The sequence below is a fragment of the Amblyraja radiata genome, chromosome 2 (genome assembly GCF_010909765.2).
Source record: "Amblyraja radiata isolate CabotCenter1 chromosome 2, sAmbRad1.1.pri, whole genome shotgun sequence".
Classification (NCBI taxonomy): Eukaryota; Metazoa; Chordata; class Chondrichthyes; order Rajiformes; family Rajidae; genus Amblyraja; species Amblyraja radiata.
In genome coordinates, this window is record NC_045957.1 from 113,453,008 (window position 1) to 113,468,614 (window position 15,607).

Here is a 15,607-nt window from a genome sequence, read left to right on the forward strand (position 1 = left end):
GGATGACAAGGGTGGGGGAGGGGGGAGGATGGGAATGCAAGGGTTACTTGAAATTAGAGAAATAAATATTCACACCGGTGGGTTGTAGGCTGCCCAAGCAAAATATGGTCCTCAGGCCCGCTGAATTACTCCAGTACTTTGTGTCTATCCCCGGTAGTTCAAGTTAGATTTATTGCTATAGTGAGATTTGAGTTACCATACAGCCACACGAATAAAAAGAACACAATACACGATAGAATTTAACACAAACATCCCCACACAGCAGAATCAACGTTCCGACTGTGAGGGAAGGCAATAAAGTTCAGACATCTTCCTCATTGTTTACCTACCCGTGGTCGGGGTCTTTGAGCGCTCCTCAGTTGCCTCTACGAACAGCCCGATGTTCAGGCCCTCTCGCTGGGATGATCGGAACTCCGACGTCGAAACAGAAGAACACTCTCAGTGGCTTGGAGTTTCCGAATTGGCCGCTTCCTACCGGAGACCGCGGCTCCCAAAGTCCACAGGCCGAGCTGGACGGAGCTCCAACTCTGGCGACCATCGGCAAGGGGTCCCAGGACTCCACGATGTCACAATCAGCACCGCCCGCGGCTACAAGCTCCGCAAACCACAGGTCCACGATGTTAAAGCAGCTGGCCCAACACTCCGGAGCCTCAACACGGCGATCCCCGGTAAGGCATCGCCTGCTCCGCGATGGTAATTCAGTGCTGCGTCGCTGCTGAAGCTCTGGTCGGTCTCCGGCAGGAAAGGCCACGCCAATCTAGATGGTAGGCCACAAGTGGGGGCGGGGGGGGGGGGGTGGCGAAGATGCGACTCGGTGAAAATACGCTTCCTCGACCAGAAAGTGACTGGAAACGGTTTCCCTCTTCCCCATCCCACATAAAAAAGACTAAGAAACCTCCAAAAACATACTTTTAAACAGACTAAAAATAATAAAAAGGGTGAAAGGACGCGGCGCCACCCGATGACAAAAAAAAAGTACCAGCATCTGCAGTTCCTACCTCTACAAATTTGTTTCAGACCAGCTTTGAAAAGTTTGTTTCTGACCAGTTTTAAAAATTGAACCTTTAATATGCAGGGGTGAAGCAAATGGTTCAATAGGGAAAGTGATTTGCAAATTTTGTAGCAGAAATCAAGTCATTGTGGTAGATGCATCATGAAGAGAAGAACTGCATTGGAATATTATCAGAATATACTCTTAGTCTGTCAATGTATTCAGGCAATATCATGCACCAGGAGCCACATTATTGCTTTGAAACTTGATCTAGTTTAACATGGGCAGGAGCCACTAATTCTGTTATGGTCTGTTGCAATGAATGAATCGAACTTTAGGAAAACAAATTCAAGCACAGTTGTGCAGCTGATTGAGCTGCTGCCTCACAGCATTAGACACCCAGGTTTGATCCTGACAATAGACAATAGACAATAGGTGAAGGAGTAGGCCATTCGGCCCTTCGAGCCAGCACCGCCATTCAATGTGACCATGGCTGATCATCCACAATCAGTACCACGTTCCTGCCTTTTCCCCATATCCCCTGACTGCGCTATCTTTAAGAGACATCGGGTGCTGCCTGTGTAGAGTTTACACGCTCTCCCTGCGACCGTGTGGGTTTTTACCGGGTGTCCCAAAGATGTGCCGGTTTGTGGGTTGATTGGCCTCTTTAAATTTTGGCAGATGAGAATGTGGGATGATATGGAACTAGTGTTAAAGAGGGATCAATGGTTGGCGTAGACTCGGTGGGCCGAAGACCTGGGTCCGTGCTGTATCTATAAACTAAACTAAACAAAAGAAACAATGCTGTAAATCTGATTTGTTTGAACCCATTTATATATGACGAAGGGATTGAATATATTCATTTGAAATTGCATTCTCAAGAGGTGGATTGTTGGAGAAAATGTTGAGTGGTATGTCATTTTGACGTTGACCCTGCTGAACAATAAATAGAAATGAGAGTAATTTACACCTCACCATGTGTCTACCTGCCTCTCCCCTTTCTCCGACACCCCCCTTCTTCCCCCACCCCCTCCCCTGTGCCCAGGGTTGCCAACTGCCCCGTTTTAGCTGGGACATCCCGTATTTTGGGCTAAATTGGTTTGTCCCGCACGGCACCGCCCTTGTCCCGTATTTGACTGCAACTACTCGGGTCAAGGGGATTGTCGGTTGGAGTGCCGCATCCGGCCCCACCTCATCCATCCCGACGTAGTGCAGCCCATGGTGTGCAGCAGCAGCGCCTCACCCGGCCAGCTGTCCGACGTTCGGACCTTCGCTTACCACCGACACCACCACCCCTCCTTCTCAACACCTATCATCAGTTCATGAGTTGGATGGGGTGCCGGACTTTGTGCGCGACGTCGCGCGGTCCACAACGCCTCAGCTGGCCCGTCGGCTGGGCTTTGCGTGCAGTCCAGCACCCGGGCCAACTCATCATTCACCCAGCCATAGCCGAGTCGGTTAACGAACTGCCATCGAGAATTTGTCCCGTATTTTGTCCCTTATTTGGGAGTGAGAAAGTTGGCAACCCTACCTGTGCCCCATCTGGACTTGCACCTCTTTCTCCCCTCCCCCTCCATTCCTTCCTCTGGCTTTGCAATTCGCAACTCTTCAATTATTTTGTCTCACACCATGTTTTAATCTCTTTCAATTTCAGATGAATATATTCAATCCCTTCGTCATTTATAAATGGGTTCAAACAAATCAGATTTACAGCATTGTTTCTTTTAATTAGAAGATTGAGGGGGGATCTTATAGAAACTAACAAAATTCTTAAGGGGTTGGACAGGCTAGATGCAGGAAGATTGTTCCCGATGTTGGGGAAGTCCAGAACAAGGGGTCACAGTTTAAGGATAAGGGGGAAATCTTTTAGGACCGAGATGAGAAAAACATTTTTCACACAGAGAGTGGTGAATCTCTGGAATTCTCTGCCACAGAATGTAGTTGAGGCCAGTTCATTGGTTATATTTAAGAGGGAGTTAGATGTGGCCCTTGTGGCTAAAGGGATCAGGGGTTATGGAGAGAAGGCAGGTACAGGATACTGAGTTGGATGATCAGCCATGATCATATTGAATGGCGGTGCAGGCTCGAAGGGCCGAATGGCCTACTCCTGCACCTATTTTCTATGTTTCTAGCCTTTTTTCCCACCATCTACCTATAAAAAAAATCCTCTCACCACGTTAATCTCTGCTTTGACCTGCTTCTTCTCTCTATCAGCTTTCATTTCACCCAATCCCCTGAAATCACTCTGAAGAAGGGTCACAACCCGAAAACATCACCGATCCATGTTCTCCAGAAATGCTGCCTGACCCATCAAGTTACTTCAGCACTTTGGGTCCTTTTTTTGTCAACCAGCATCTGGAATTCCTTGTTTCTACTTAAAGAAGAGCCCATGCCAGGGGCCACAGTCTTAGAATAAAGGGAAGCCATTTAAGACTGAGGTGAGAAAAAACTTTTTCACCCAGAGAGTTGTGAATTTGTGGAATTCCCTGCCACAGAGGGTAGTGGAGGCCAAGTCACTGGATGGATTTAAGAGAGAGTTAGATAGAGCTCTATGGGCCAGTGGAATCAAGGGATATGGTGAGAAGGCAGGCACGGGTTATTGATTGGGGACGATCAGCCATGATCACAATGAATGGCGGTGCTGGCTCGAAGGGCTGAATGGCCTCCTCCTGCACCCATTTTCTATGTTTCTATGTCTATGTTTCTATGCTAGCTCTCAAAGATTTACCCACCCAGTCTCAAACCCTGATTAATCTTTATATCCGTTTCAAATATTGTTTGTCCCTAGCATGTATTGAGGTCAGTGAGGGCATGTTCCAGTCAAACAAGCTCATGGGAAAGACAAAGATAAACTGATTAAACTGGGAAAAGGCTTGCAGGAAATTCTATTCCAACTCCTGAAGGAAACCATACAAGTTCCGAGGGATTTGATAACTAATAAACAGTTACTCCCCCACTTAAATTTGATGACCAGAGACATCCTCAACTCTCAGGAGCTCAAGTTGCTCTCTTTTGAAGGACAGTAATGAATACATATTTACCATATGGCTGGTGAATCTTTTTTTCAGCCGGTCAATGACTGAAAACAAATACTTCCTGGCACCTAACCAAACTGTATGTTATCACGCTTAACACGATGCAACCAAGATTTTGAAGAATCAGTCTCTGCAGATAAGATTATATCCAGTTCACAATCCGCATGGTGAGGATTGCATGAATCAGCACAACATTGGACAATGAAATGCCGCAATAGAATCTATATAGTTTAGTTTAGTTTAGAGATGCAGCGTGGAAATAGGTCCCTCGGTCCACCGGGGTCCACACGAACCAGCGATTCTCGCACACTAACACTATCCTACACACACTGGGGACAATTTTTACATTTACATTTCTTTACCCTTGCACCAAGCCAATTTACCTACAATACCTGTACGCCTTTGGAGTGTGGGAGGAAACCCAAGATCTCGGATAAAACCCACGCGGGTCACATGGAGAAGGTACAAACTCTGTACTGACAGCACCCATAGTTGGGATCGAACATGGGTCTCCGGCGCTGCAATCTCTGCAAGGCAGCAGTTTTACCGCTGCGTCATCGCGCCGCCCCTGATATTGAGTGCTTTACGAACTGCTCTCATCCAGACAAGTCATGACTATTTCATCTGAGTTTGTCAAGTTCAAGTTCATATACTGTCCAATTCTAATCACAATCCAGTAATCCAAAACAAAGGTGTGGTTATTTATGACACATATTGAAATTATGAAAATTCAGAATGAATTTTGCCAAACAACTCTGAAAACAAAACAAAATGTCAGTCATTTTGCAACTCAATAACCTATTGAACTGGAAGAGTGGGTGAGTCTAGTACCAGAGGCCATAGCCTCAGAATAAAAGGACGTATCTTTAGAAAGGGGATGAGCAGGAATTTCTTTAGTCATAGGGTAGTGAATCTGTGGAATTCAGTGCCACAGATGGATGTTGAGGCCAAGTTAATGGTTATTTTATGGCGGAGATTGACAGATTCTTGATTAGTACGGGTGTCAGGGGTTACAGGGTGAAGGCAGGAGAATGGGGTTGAGAGGGAAAGATAGATTAGCCATGACTGAATGGCAGAGCAGATTTAATGGGTCGAATGGCCCCTTCTTCGCCTAGAATTTATCGTTAATCGTGGAATTGTGCTGGCGTACTGTATAACCACATGGTATGCCAGCTGCTCTGCAGCGGACAGGAGAGCCCTTCAAAGGGTCATCAACACCGCACAAAAAATCACTGGCTGCCCACTGCCCTCCCTGAAGGACATCTTCAGCTCTCGCTGCCTTGGCAGGGCAGCCAACATCCTGAAGGACCCTTCCCACCCTGGACACAACCTGTTCCACCCGCTGCCCTCTGGCAGACGGTACAGGTCTTTCAAAACTCGCACAAACAGACTCAGAGACAGCTTCTACCCCATAGCCATACGTGAATTTAACAATGCAAAATAAGAAATAACACTCACATTCAACTGAATGGTTCTACCTCAGCTGCTATTGTTATTTATCTGTAATTTTTTTTTATATGTATATATTTTTACCTTTTCTTATATATTTAAAATTGCTCTTGTGAATCGCACCGTGGGATTGACTTTTAAATTTTGTTTTACCATGTGCAATGACAATAAAGAGATTCATTCAATTGTGAATATTACCTGCAACTTGTTTTAATAGACAAAAAAGCAGAATACACAGAAGTAAATCCAGTAGATCAGAACATTGAACTTTCTTCAGACACCTGAATTTGAGGAGTCAGGACTGGTCGATCGTTTCGCTCAACACCTTTGTTCAGTCCGCCTGAACCTACGTGAACGGGTTGCTAAACACTTTAATTCTCCTTCCCATTCCCACACTGACCTTTCTGCCCTAGCTCTCCTCCATTGTCAGAGTGAGGCTAAACGCAAATTGGAGGAACAGCATCTCATATTTGGGCAGCTTACAGCCCAATGGTATGAATATTGATTTCTCTAACTTCAAGTAACCCCAGCATTCCCTCTCTCTCTCTATCCCTCACCCACCCAGGTTGCACCAGCTTCTCGTTTTCACCCAACAAACAGCAAACAATGGCCTGTTTCCTTTATCATTGTTACTTTATTGCATGTCTTTCATTCATTGTTCTTTATCTCTCTACATCATCGGCGATATCTCTCGTTTCCCATTTCCCTAACTAGTCTGAAGAAGGGTCGCGACCCAAAATTGTCACCCATTCCTTCTCTCCAGAGATGCTGCCTGTCCTGCTGAGTTACTCCAGTATTTTGTATCTATCTTTGAGAAGTCAAGTTCAGCACCACTGAAAACAATTCATCTTGCTGGGAGAGATCAAAATGAATTACCTCAATATATTTCTGCAGGGTCTTAAATGCAATCATGTTAGAGAACTGAATCTAATATCTTACTATGTGACAAATAGATAATTTAAATCGACTAAATATTTAAGGTAATGCAGTGGGTTGTTCTGATATAGTATGCAAGGACTGGTAGGATGTGGGTTTGTGGCAATAACTATTTCCCACGCATAAAGGGCCAAGCCTTAGTTGTGCTAACAATGGGTGTTCACTCAAGGAGAGATTAATATCCTAATTTTAAAAAGTCTCTCAGACACAAGAGCGACTGACTCGAACCGAACAGCAGCTATTTTAATAATGCATTGCATGGGGGACGTTGAAATGTTTGTTAGTTGATGGGTTACTCTATTACGCCTTTGTGTGATGACAGAAGATGATAGATGTGCAGAGATAATAACTTAAAGTCGCTGTTAAATTTAGTTTCGTTCAGTTCAGAGATTACAGTGCGGAAACAGGCCCACCGCATTGTAATCAGCAATCACCTCGAACACTAGCACTATCCTACACACCGGAGACAATTTACAATTCTTACCAAAGCCAATTAGCCTCCAAACCTGTCCATCTTTGGATTGTGGGAGGAAACCGGAGCCCCTGGAGAAAATCCACGTAGTCACGGGGAGAACGTACAAACTCAGTACAGACAGCACCCGTGGTCAGGATGGAACCCGGGGCTCTGACATTGTGAGGCAGCAGCTCTATCGCTGTGCCAGCACTGTGTCCTTTGCAGTTCCATTTTTTACACTTCTTCCTTACTTTGCTAGTGCATATTTTTAAATGCATTATAATGTCAGATCAGGACAGATTAGTTTGTTAACAAAAAAACCCACAAAGTGCTGGAGTAACTCAGCAGGTCCGGGTCTCTGGCGCTGTAAGGCAGCAAATATTTTGTCCCTGAAAAATGTGGAGACAACAGGAACTGGCATTTCTGCAGCAAATACACAAAATGAGTTTCCTTTTTGGGGGCTGTCAATTCATTGTTGATAACATGCATGATCAATGCAACGCAAATAAACACCTCACTTTTAATGCGTTCATCAATGTAAAAAGATTTGAAGAAAGAAAAAACTCAGCTGTGAGCAGTGATCTGCAGAAAACAGCCCTGGAGTTGGATACAACACGCCGACCGTGTGCGGTAAACCACAGGACTGCTCAAGGTTGAGAGACGGCTGCGGTAGTGGTGGCCTCGATTCTGCGGCTTTGTACAGGGCCCAAGTTGGGGAAAAAGCACTCTTCCAACGGCGGTGTGACTATATGCACCCTCCTCATCCCCTTCTCACTGCCCCTTAGATGGTGACATGGGGCAGAAGCTGTGGCAGGAATCACGACGGATGCAACAAGGCATCGGAGCGAAGGTAGCAAAGTAGCAAGCACCACCGCCTAACACACTGACAACACGTTCCAGATGTTGCAAGAACATAATTAACAGCCACAACACTAGCTCGTGGGCCTATATTTATCACAGCGAGCATCCAATTTCCATACTGATTTTGAGGTTTGCATTGACCGGATAAGCTCTGGTGTTGCTTCCCTCTTGTGGAGGCCATTCGCTGCTCTCCTTCCTTCTCTTCCCATCAATGGATTTTTCAGACTGTAGACACAAAATGCTGGAGTAACTCAGCGGGACAGGCAGCATCTCTTGAGAGAAGGAATGGGTGACGTTTCGGGTCGAGACCCTTCTTCAGACTGTGTTGTTGAATAGGAAGCTTTCAGTGTTAAATACATTGGCACTGTTTTAGGGGAGGCACGGAGGCGCAGTGGTAGAGTTGCTGTCTTACAGCGACAGAGATCCAGTCGATTCTGACTATGGGTGCTGTCTGTGTGGAGTTTGTAAGTTCACTATGTGGCCACGTGGGTTTCCGCCCATGTTCCAAAAAACACGCAGGTTTGTAGGTTAATTGGCTTCTGTAAATTGTCTCTTGTCTGTAGGATGATCATTGGTCAGCATGGACTCGGTGGGTCAAATTGCCTGTTTCTTCACTGTATCTTGAAACTAAACTAAACCATTGTTTTAAAACCCAAATCACATCATAAACAAAACAAGCACAAAATGCTGGAGTAACTCAGTGAGAGCCCCTGACTGTCGGTCTGAAGAAGGGTCTTCCTTCTTTCTAGAGTTGCTGCCTTTCCCGCGGAGTTACTCCAGCATTTTGTGTCTATCTTTGGTGTAAACCAACATACGCAGTTCCTTCCTACAAATAAACAAAACAGCCTCTGGCAGTATGGCTCTAGCTAATTCCAATCATGGGGTCTAGTTTTTTCAAACAGTATTATCCCTCTTCCTTCTTACTGATCATTATATCACGGTAATCAGTAACCTGCCACATTTCATTCTGGAAAACCCTTCTTCCTTCGGAAGAGAAAGTGATTTGACAACGGGGTATCTGGTCGCCAGTCATCAGGAGACAGAAATGTGGAAGAGAACAGTTTTAGAGCCTTGATCATCGTTACTTTGTTGCATATCTTTTATTTATTTGTTCTATATCTCTCTATATCATCGTTGATATCTCTCGTTCACCTTACCCCTGACTCCCCATGGTTCCACTAGTGGGAGAGTCTGAGATTCTTTTATGAAGGAGATGAGGAGGAATTTCTTTAGTCAGAGGGTGGTGAATCTGTGGAATTCTTAGCCACAGAAGGCTGTGGAGGTCAAGTCAATGAATATGTTTAAGGCAGAGATGGATAGATTCTTGATTAGTACGGATGTCAGGGGTTATGGGGAGAAGGAAGGAGAATTGAATTGAATTCCTTTATTGAATTGGAGGGAGGGAGAGAATAAATCGGCCATGATTGAATGGCGGAGTAGACTTGATGGGCCAAATGGCCTAATTCTGCTCCTATCACTTATGACTTTATGACTCTCAGTCTGAAGAAGGGTCTCGACCCGAAACGTCACCTATTCCTTTTCTCCAGAGATGCTATCTAACTCGCTGAGTTACTCCAGCTGTTTGTGTGTATCTTTGGTTTAAATCAGCATCTGCAGTTCCTTCCCACACAGTTTTGGAGGAATGCTGTGATCTGAAAGTTGGAGGACTGGGGGAAATTTCAAAGACAGGTGGAGCCAACCCTGTGGGTGGCTGTAAATGTGAGAATGTGAATTTTAAATCACACCAAAGGCAAAATATTGTTATTCTATTGTTGTTTAATTATGTGCATAAAATTTCCATTTATCTCACAATTAATTTCTTTCATCTTTGACAAATGCGATTTTTTAAATTGTTTTGACATTCAAAATATTTTTTTTATGAATAGCTTGACCTTGTGTAAGACTTCTCCAATTTAGTACTCTATTTAACATCTGAGCATCAGCTTTAAGTTAAATTGTGCATTCATACTCAATTTCTCCATCTCCACAGCATCTACTCCTAAAATGAGGCTTTCCATTCTCGGACATTCTCGCTGGAGTTTAGAAGGTTGAACGGGGACCTCATTGAAACTTACAGAATAATGAAAGGCATAAATAGAGTGGATGTGGAAAGGATGTTTCCACTGGTGGGAGAGAGTCATAGCCTCAGAATAAAGGGTGCTCTTTTAGAAAAGAGGTGAGGAGGAACTTCTTTAGTCAGAGGGTAGTTAATCTGTGGAACTCATTGCCACAGAGGGCTGTGGAGGCCAAGTCAGTGGATATTTATCAGGCAGAGCGAGACAAATTATTGATTAGAATGGGTGTCAAGGGTTATGGAGAGAAGGCAGGAAAATGGGAGGCAGAGATCAGGTGGAGTAGACTTGATGGGCCGAATGGCCTAATTCTGCTCCTATCACTTATGAACTGTGGGAGATCGATCCCCCACCCACGTTTCCTCTGTGTCTCTAGCTCTGCTCTCAATCCCCCCTATGTGGACGAACAAAGATAGAGTTCCCCTGGATAGACACAAAATGCTGGAGTAACTCAGCAGGTCAGGCAGCATTCTGGAGGGAAGGAATGGGTGACCTTTCGGGTCGAGACTCTTCTTCAGACTGTGAGTCAGGAGAGAGGGAGACTAGAAATATGGACGGGTAAGGTGTGAAAATAACAGATCAAAGCAGGCAAATATTAGGAAATGTAGGTAGACAAAAATGCTGGAGAAACTCAGCGGGCGAGGCAGCATCTCTGGCGAGAAGGAATAGGCGACGTTTCCTTTGTCGCCTATCCCTTCTTTCCATAGATGCTGCCTCACCGGCTGAGTATCTCAAGCATTTTTGTCTACCTTCATTTTTTCCAGCATCTGCAGTTCTTTCTTAAACATAAGGAAATGTAGGGTAGTTGAGGACTTGAACCCCAAGATACCACTGCACATTGTATATTTCCCCCTTACATTTGACCACCCAAAGTGCAACACCTCATTCTTGCTTGATCTGTCATAAACTCCATCTGCCATTTCTCTGCCTAATTCTGCTGCTGATATATATCCCGCTGTGTACTTTGACAGCCTTCCTCACAGTCTGCAACCCCAGCAATCTTGGTGTCATCTTCTCAACCTTACAAACTAACCTTTCTACATTTATGTCCAAGTCATTTATATATATATATACAAAGATATTTATCTCAGCACAGATCCCTGCAGTACACTTCTGGTCATGGACATCTAGGTTTCTACCATAACCTTTTACCAGTAACCCAGTTCTGAATGCATATGACCAAATCCCAGTTAATCCAACGCACCTTAATCTTCTAGTTCAGCCTACCATGGGGGACTTTATCAAATGCCTTAAGGGCCTGTCCCACTTGCCGATTTTTTCAGCGACTGCCGGCGTCATTCACTGACGTATCAGGGTCGCCGATAGATTTCGAACATTTCAAAATCCAGCGTCGACAAAAAAAACGTTGCGACACTTGAGGAGACGCCGTGCGTCAATACCTCATCACACCGTGTCACGCCGCATCTTTTCCAGTGACCTGATACTTCAGTCAATGATGCTGGCAGTCACCGAAAAAATCGCCAAGTGTGACTGGCTCTTTACTAAAATCCATGTAGATAATGTTCACCGCCCTATCCTCATCGGTCACCTTTGACACCTTCTTAAAAAGTTAAATCAGGTTACTAACGTACAACTTGATATGTGCAAAGCCATGCTGACTGTCTCTAATTAACCCATTCACTTCCAAATGGGAGTGAATCATATCCCAAATAATCTTCTTCAATAGCTTCTCTACCACTGATGTGAGGCTCCGCGATTTACAATTCCCTGGATTCCCTCTACCCCCCTTCTTAAACAAAGGAAAAACATTAGCTACTTTCCAATCTTCAGGAACTTCACCCATGACTAAAGCACACACAAAGATCTTTGTCATGGCTCCCATAATCCTCTCTCTTGCCTCCCTCAATAATCTGGACTAAATCCCATCAGGTTCTGGGGATTTATCCACCTTAATGCTCTTCAGGAGTCCCAACACCATCCCCTTGAGTGCAGGAGGATCTCCTTTTCCTGCCCAACCTCTCCCTGTAGCTGAGGCTCACAAATCCTGGCAACATCTTCTTATATCTTCGCTGCACTCTTGCTATCTTAACAACATCCTTCCTAAAACTGAACACTGAAACCCAATACCCCAAATGCAGCCTCACCAATGTCTTGTACAACTGTAACATAGCATCCCAATGTCTATACTCAATATCCTGACTGATGAAGGCCAATATGCCAAAAGCCTGCTTGACCACCCTTTCTACCTGTGATGCCGCTTTCAATGAACTATGTAAATGCACTCTTGGATTATGACACTCTCAAGAGCCCTGCCATTCACTGTGTAGATCCTTCACTGGTTTGGCTTATCTGCATTAAACTCCATTAACCCTTCCTCAGCCCACATGCCCAAATGATCAATATCATGCTGTAATCTTTGATAACCATCTTCACTATCTACAATACAACCACTTTAGCGTCAGGTGCAAACTTACTAATCATGTCTTCCCCATTCTCATCTAAATCATTGGCATAAACCATAAACGACAGTGGACTCAGCACCGATCTCTGAGGCACACTACACGTTATAGGCTTCCAGTCCGAAAAATAACCTTCCACTATTACGCTTTGCTTCCTTCCTCTCTCTAGAATCCATGCAATCTAAAGACAATCCAAGACAGATGTCATCCCTGCCAATTTGCTACCAACCACAACCCCACCTGCCTTTCAGTATCATTCTATCACACTCAATTCACTTTAGGAGATGAACTAAAGCAGAGATACGCATGTTACAGAAAAAACTATCAATCATTTAAGGGTTTCATCAAATCAACATTTTCGTTAGTTTACGTTTTGGTTTAGAGAGACATCGAGGAAACTGAGGTCACGCCGAACAGCGATCCCCGCACACTAACGCTATCCTACACACAAGCATGGGATAATTTACATTTGTACCAAGACAATTAACCTACAAACCTGTACGTCTTTGGAATGTGGGATGAGACCAGAGCACCCGGAGAAAACCCACGCAGGCCACGGGGAGAACGTACAAACTCCGTACAGACAAGCACCCATAGGCAGGATCGAACATGGACTTCTGGCGCTGTGCGGCAGCAACTCGACCGCTGTGCCACTGTGCCGCATCATTTCATTTTTGTCATCATTCTGGAAGAGGGATGGTACAATATCTACAAGAACAAAAATCGACCCCTCCTATTCAGCGTTGCCAGTATAAACATTTATACTGGCAGTATTCCTGGTGCCATATATATTTTTACTGTACCAAAACCATTCCCATATCTGGACATTTATTTCACATTATTAAAATGTCATTTTATCTGGAAAGAAATCTGTTACAGATCCCATAGGATGGCTGGATCAGGTTACTTGAGGGAACATCTGGAATATAAATAGCAAAGAAAATGTTTTTGGATAATAGGTCATCACCTTCAACCATGTTGAAACTTATGGAATGCATATTCCCACAAACTGTTCTTTCATTCGCACACCCCATTTTACATCTGCAATGCATTTACTTATTATAGATACCAGTCGTGAAGGAATCCAATTACGTAAAAAACACAGCAAACATCTTGAAATTCTCGCTCTGAATGTGAAAAGGGGTAAGTTAAAGATACGACAAGTTTCAAAAGTATTTACAGACTCCATGTTCACAGATTAGTTTAGTTTAGAGATACAGTGCGGAAACGGGCCCTTCAGCCCACTGAGTCCACGCCAACCATCGATCCCCACACGCTAACACTAACCTACACACTCCAGGGACAATTTACAATTATAGCCAGCCAATTAACCGACAAACCATTATGTCTTTGGAGTATGGGAGGAAACTGGAGAAACTCGGAGAATACCCATGCATGTCACGGGGAGAACGTACAAACTCCGTACCAACTGCATCCTTAGTCAGGATCGAAGCCGGGTCTCCGATGCTGTGAGGAAGCAACTCTGCCGCCGTGCTGACCACAAAACCAACACACACGCCTAAACAAGGGTTTGTACAGTCATCCTAAAGTCTATGAATTCATAATGCTGTGTTATACAGCAAAAAATAAATATTAATGTAACAAAATGTATTTATCAGGTTACACAGTAAAATAGTAGCAGGCACCAAATAACACTGCAAAAACTTTCTGTCTGGACAATAAATAGAATAACATTTTCTGTAGACTCGTGCTGTTACAGTGTGTAGAAGCTGTACTATTTATAGCTTGCTGATTAATTGAGAGAGGGGGAAAAGTATGTACAACATTCTTATGGGTTGCACTTTTTTAAAATGTGGCTCCTGTTGGAAGCTTCAAACAGAGGGGTTATTGTGTGAAGAATGCAGAAATGAGTTTGTGACGATTTGCTACAGCGGAGCGTTCGCTGCTCCTGGTGATTTGATGAGCGTTCAAATCAGGACTTGCAAAAAGAATCCTGATTTTGTGAAGCGCAAGTGTTCCATCATTATCTTGCTTCTCATCGTTTACCTCGTCGGCCTTGATGGTTGAATGAACCCCTGTGAAAAGCAGCTCGTGCTGTTAGCCAAAGCAGAAATCTGCTGCAGCAATCAATATATGGGGCCAGTCAAGTATTTAATAATATTAGCTGTGCGTTCTGTAAAAAGAAGCCGGAAAGGTGAAACAGATGTTTGTTGCTATCATTTCCACGTTCATGATGAGACCAGTTTACACAATGCAGGCATTTAAGAAGACTTGAAAAATTGGGACTTTTGCTTCCTCACACCAACTTAACATTTAATACACATAACGGTTAAGAGACATTTGGACAGGTACACGAATAGGTTGGATTTAGAGGGCAATGGGCCAAGCGCGCGGGCAGGCGGATTTGGAGATGTTGGACAGTGTGGGCAAGTTGGGCCGAAGGTCCTGTTTCCACGCTGTATGACTCTATAACATAGCAGAAATTGTAATCAACCTATAGTTTAGTTTAGAGTTACAGCACAGAAACAGGCCTTTCGGCCCACCAAGTCTGCACCGACCAGTGATCCCCACACATTAACACTGTCACACACTAGGAACAATTTACACTTATACCAAGCCAATTAACCTACAATCCTGTACATATTTGGAGTGTGGGAGGAAACCGAAGAACTCAGAGAAAACCCACGCGGTCACGTGGAGAACGTACACGCTCCGTACAGACAAGCACCCGTAGGCAGGATCAAACCCGGTTCTCTGGTACTACAAGCGCTGTAAGGCAGCAACTCTGCCGCTGCTCCACCGTGCCGCCCAGTCTGTCCAACTACAGACTGCCGCCCAGCCTGTTCAAGTCAATCAACCTTGAGTGAGCTTTGTTAAAGATTTTTTCGTATCCATGGCTTCACCAGTAATAGTTCCTAAAAACAAACTGAGAAATTGTGTGAATAAAGAACTCACCACTTGGGCAGGCACTTGTTCCATTTTGGCAGCAGGAGTTCCTGGGCGCGGGTAGAACTGATTGATGAACAGACTCGGAAATTTGTACTCCTGTACGAGTTGCAGAGTTTCTTTGAAATCCGCTTCTGTCTCCCCAGGAAAGCCACAGATAATGTCTGTGGCAATTGTAATTCCTGGCACCCTGCGTTTAAAGATGAATATTACATTTTAAATTGCCTGTTCTGCAAACTGCTAGGATATTTATTGCGCCGAATGCGTTGTGCTACAAACACAGAATTGCTATTTTTTTTCTGCAGGAACAAGATAAAAATGTGACATCAAACCATAACGTCAATATTCTCCTGTTTAATCAGAATAATTCTACACCCTGAAATTATTTGAACTAACATGAGAATGGATGGGAAAGGTTGAGAGGGATATTGGCCACGTGCAGGCCAATGGGATGCGTAGATGGTCAACAAGGGGAAGTTGGT

At 44.3% G+C, this 15,607-nt stretch overlaps 1 protein-coding gene across 3 annotated transcripts in view; it reads right to left on the bottom strand.

The window, feature by feature from the left end:
• Positions 1 to 15,607, bottom strand: part of cdkal1 (CDK5 regulatory subunit associated protein 1 like 1) — a 553,618-nt gene that overhangs the window by 166,828 nt on the left and 371,183 nt on the right. For all 3 annotated transcript variants that reach the window (XM_033013633.1, XM_033013634.1, XM_033013635.1), the window contains exon 11: positions 15,135 to 15,315. In XM_033013633.1, coding sequence (XP_032869524.1) covers positions 15,135 to 15,315 — 181 coding nt within the window. The remainder of the gene's footprint in view (positions 1 to 15,134; positions 15,316 to 15,607) is intronic.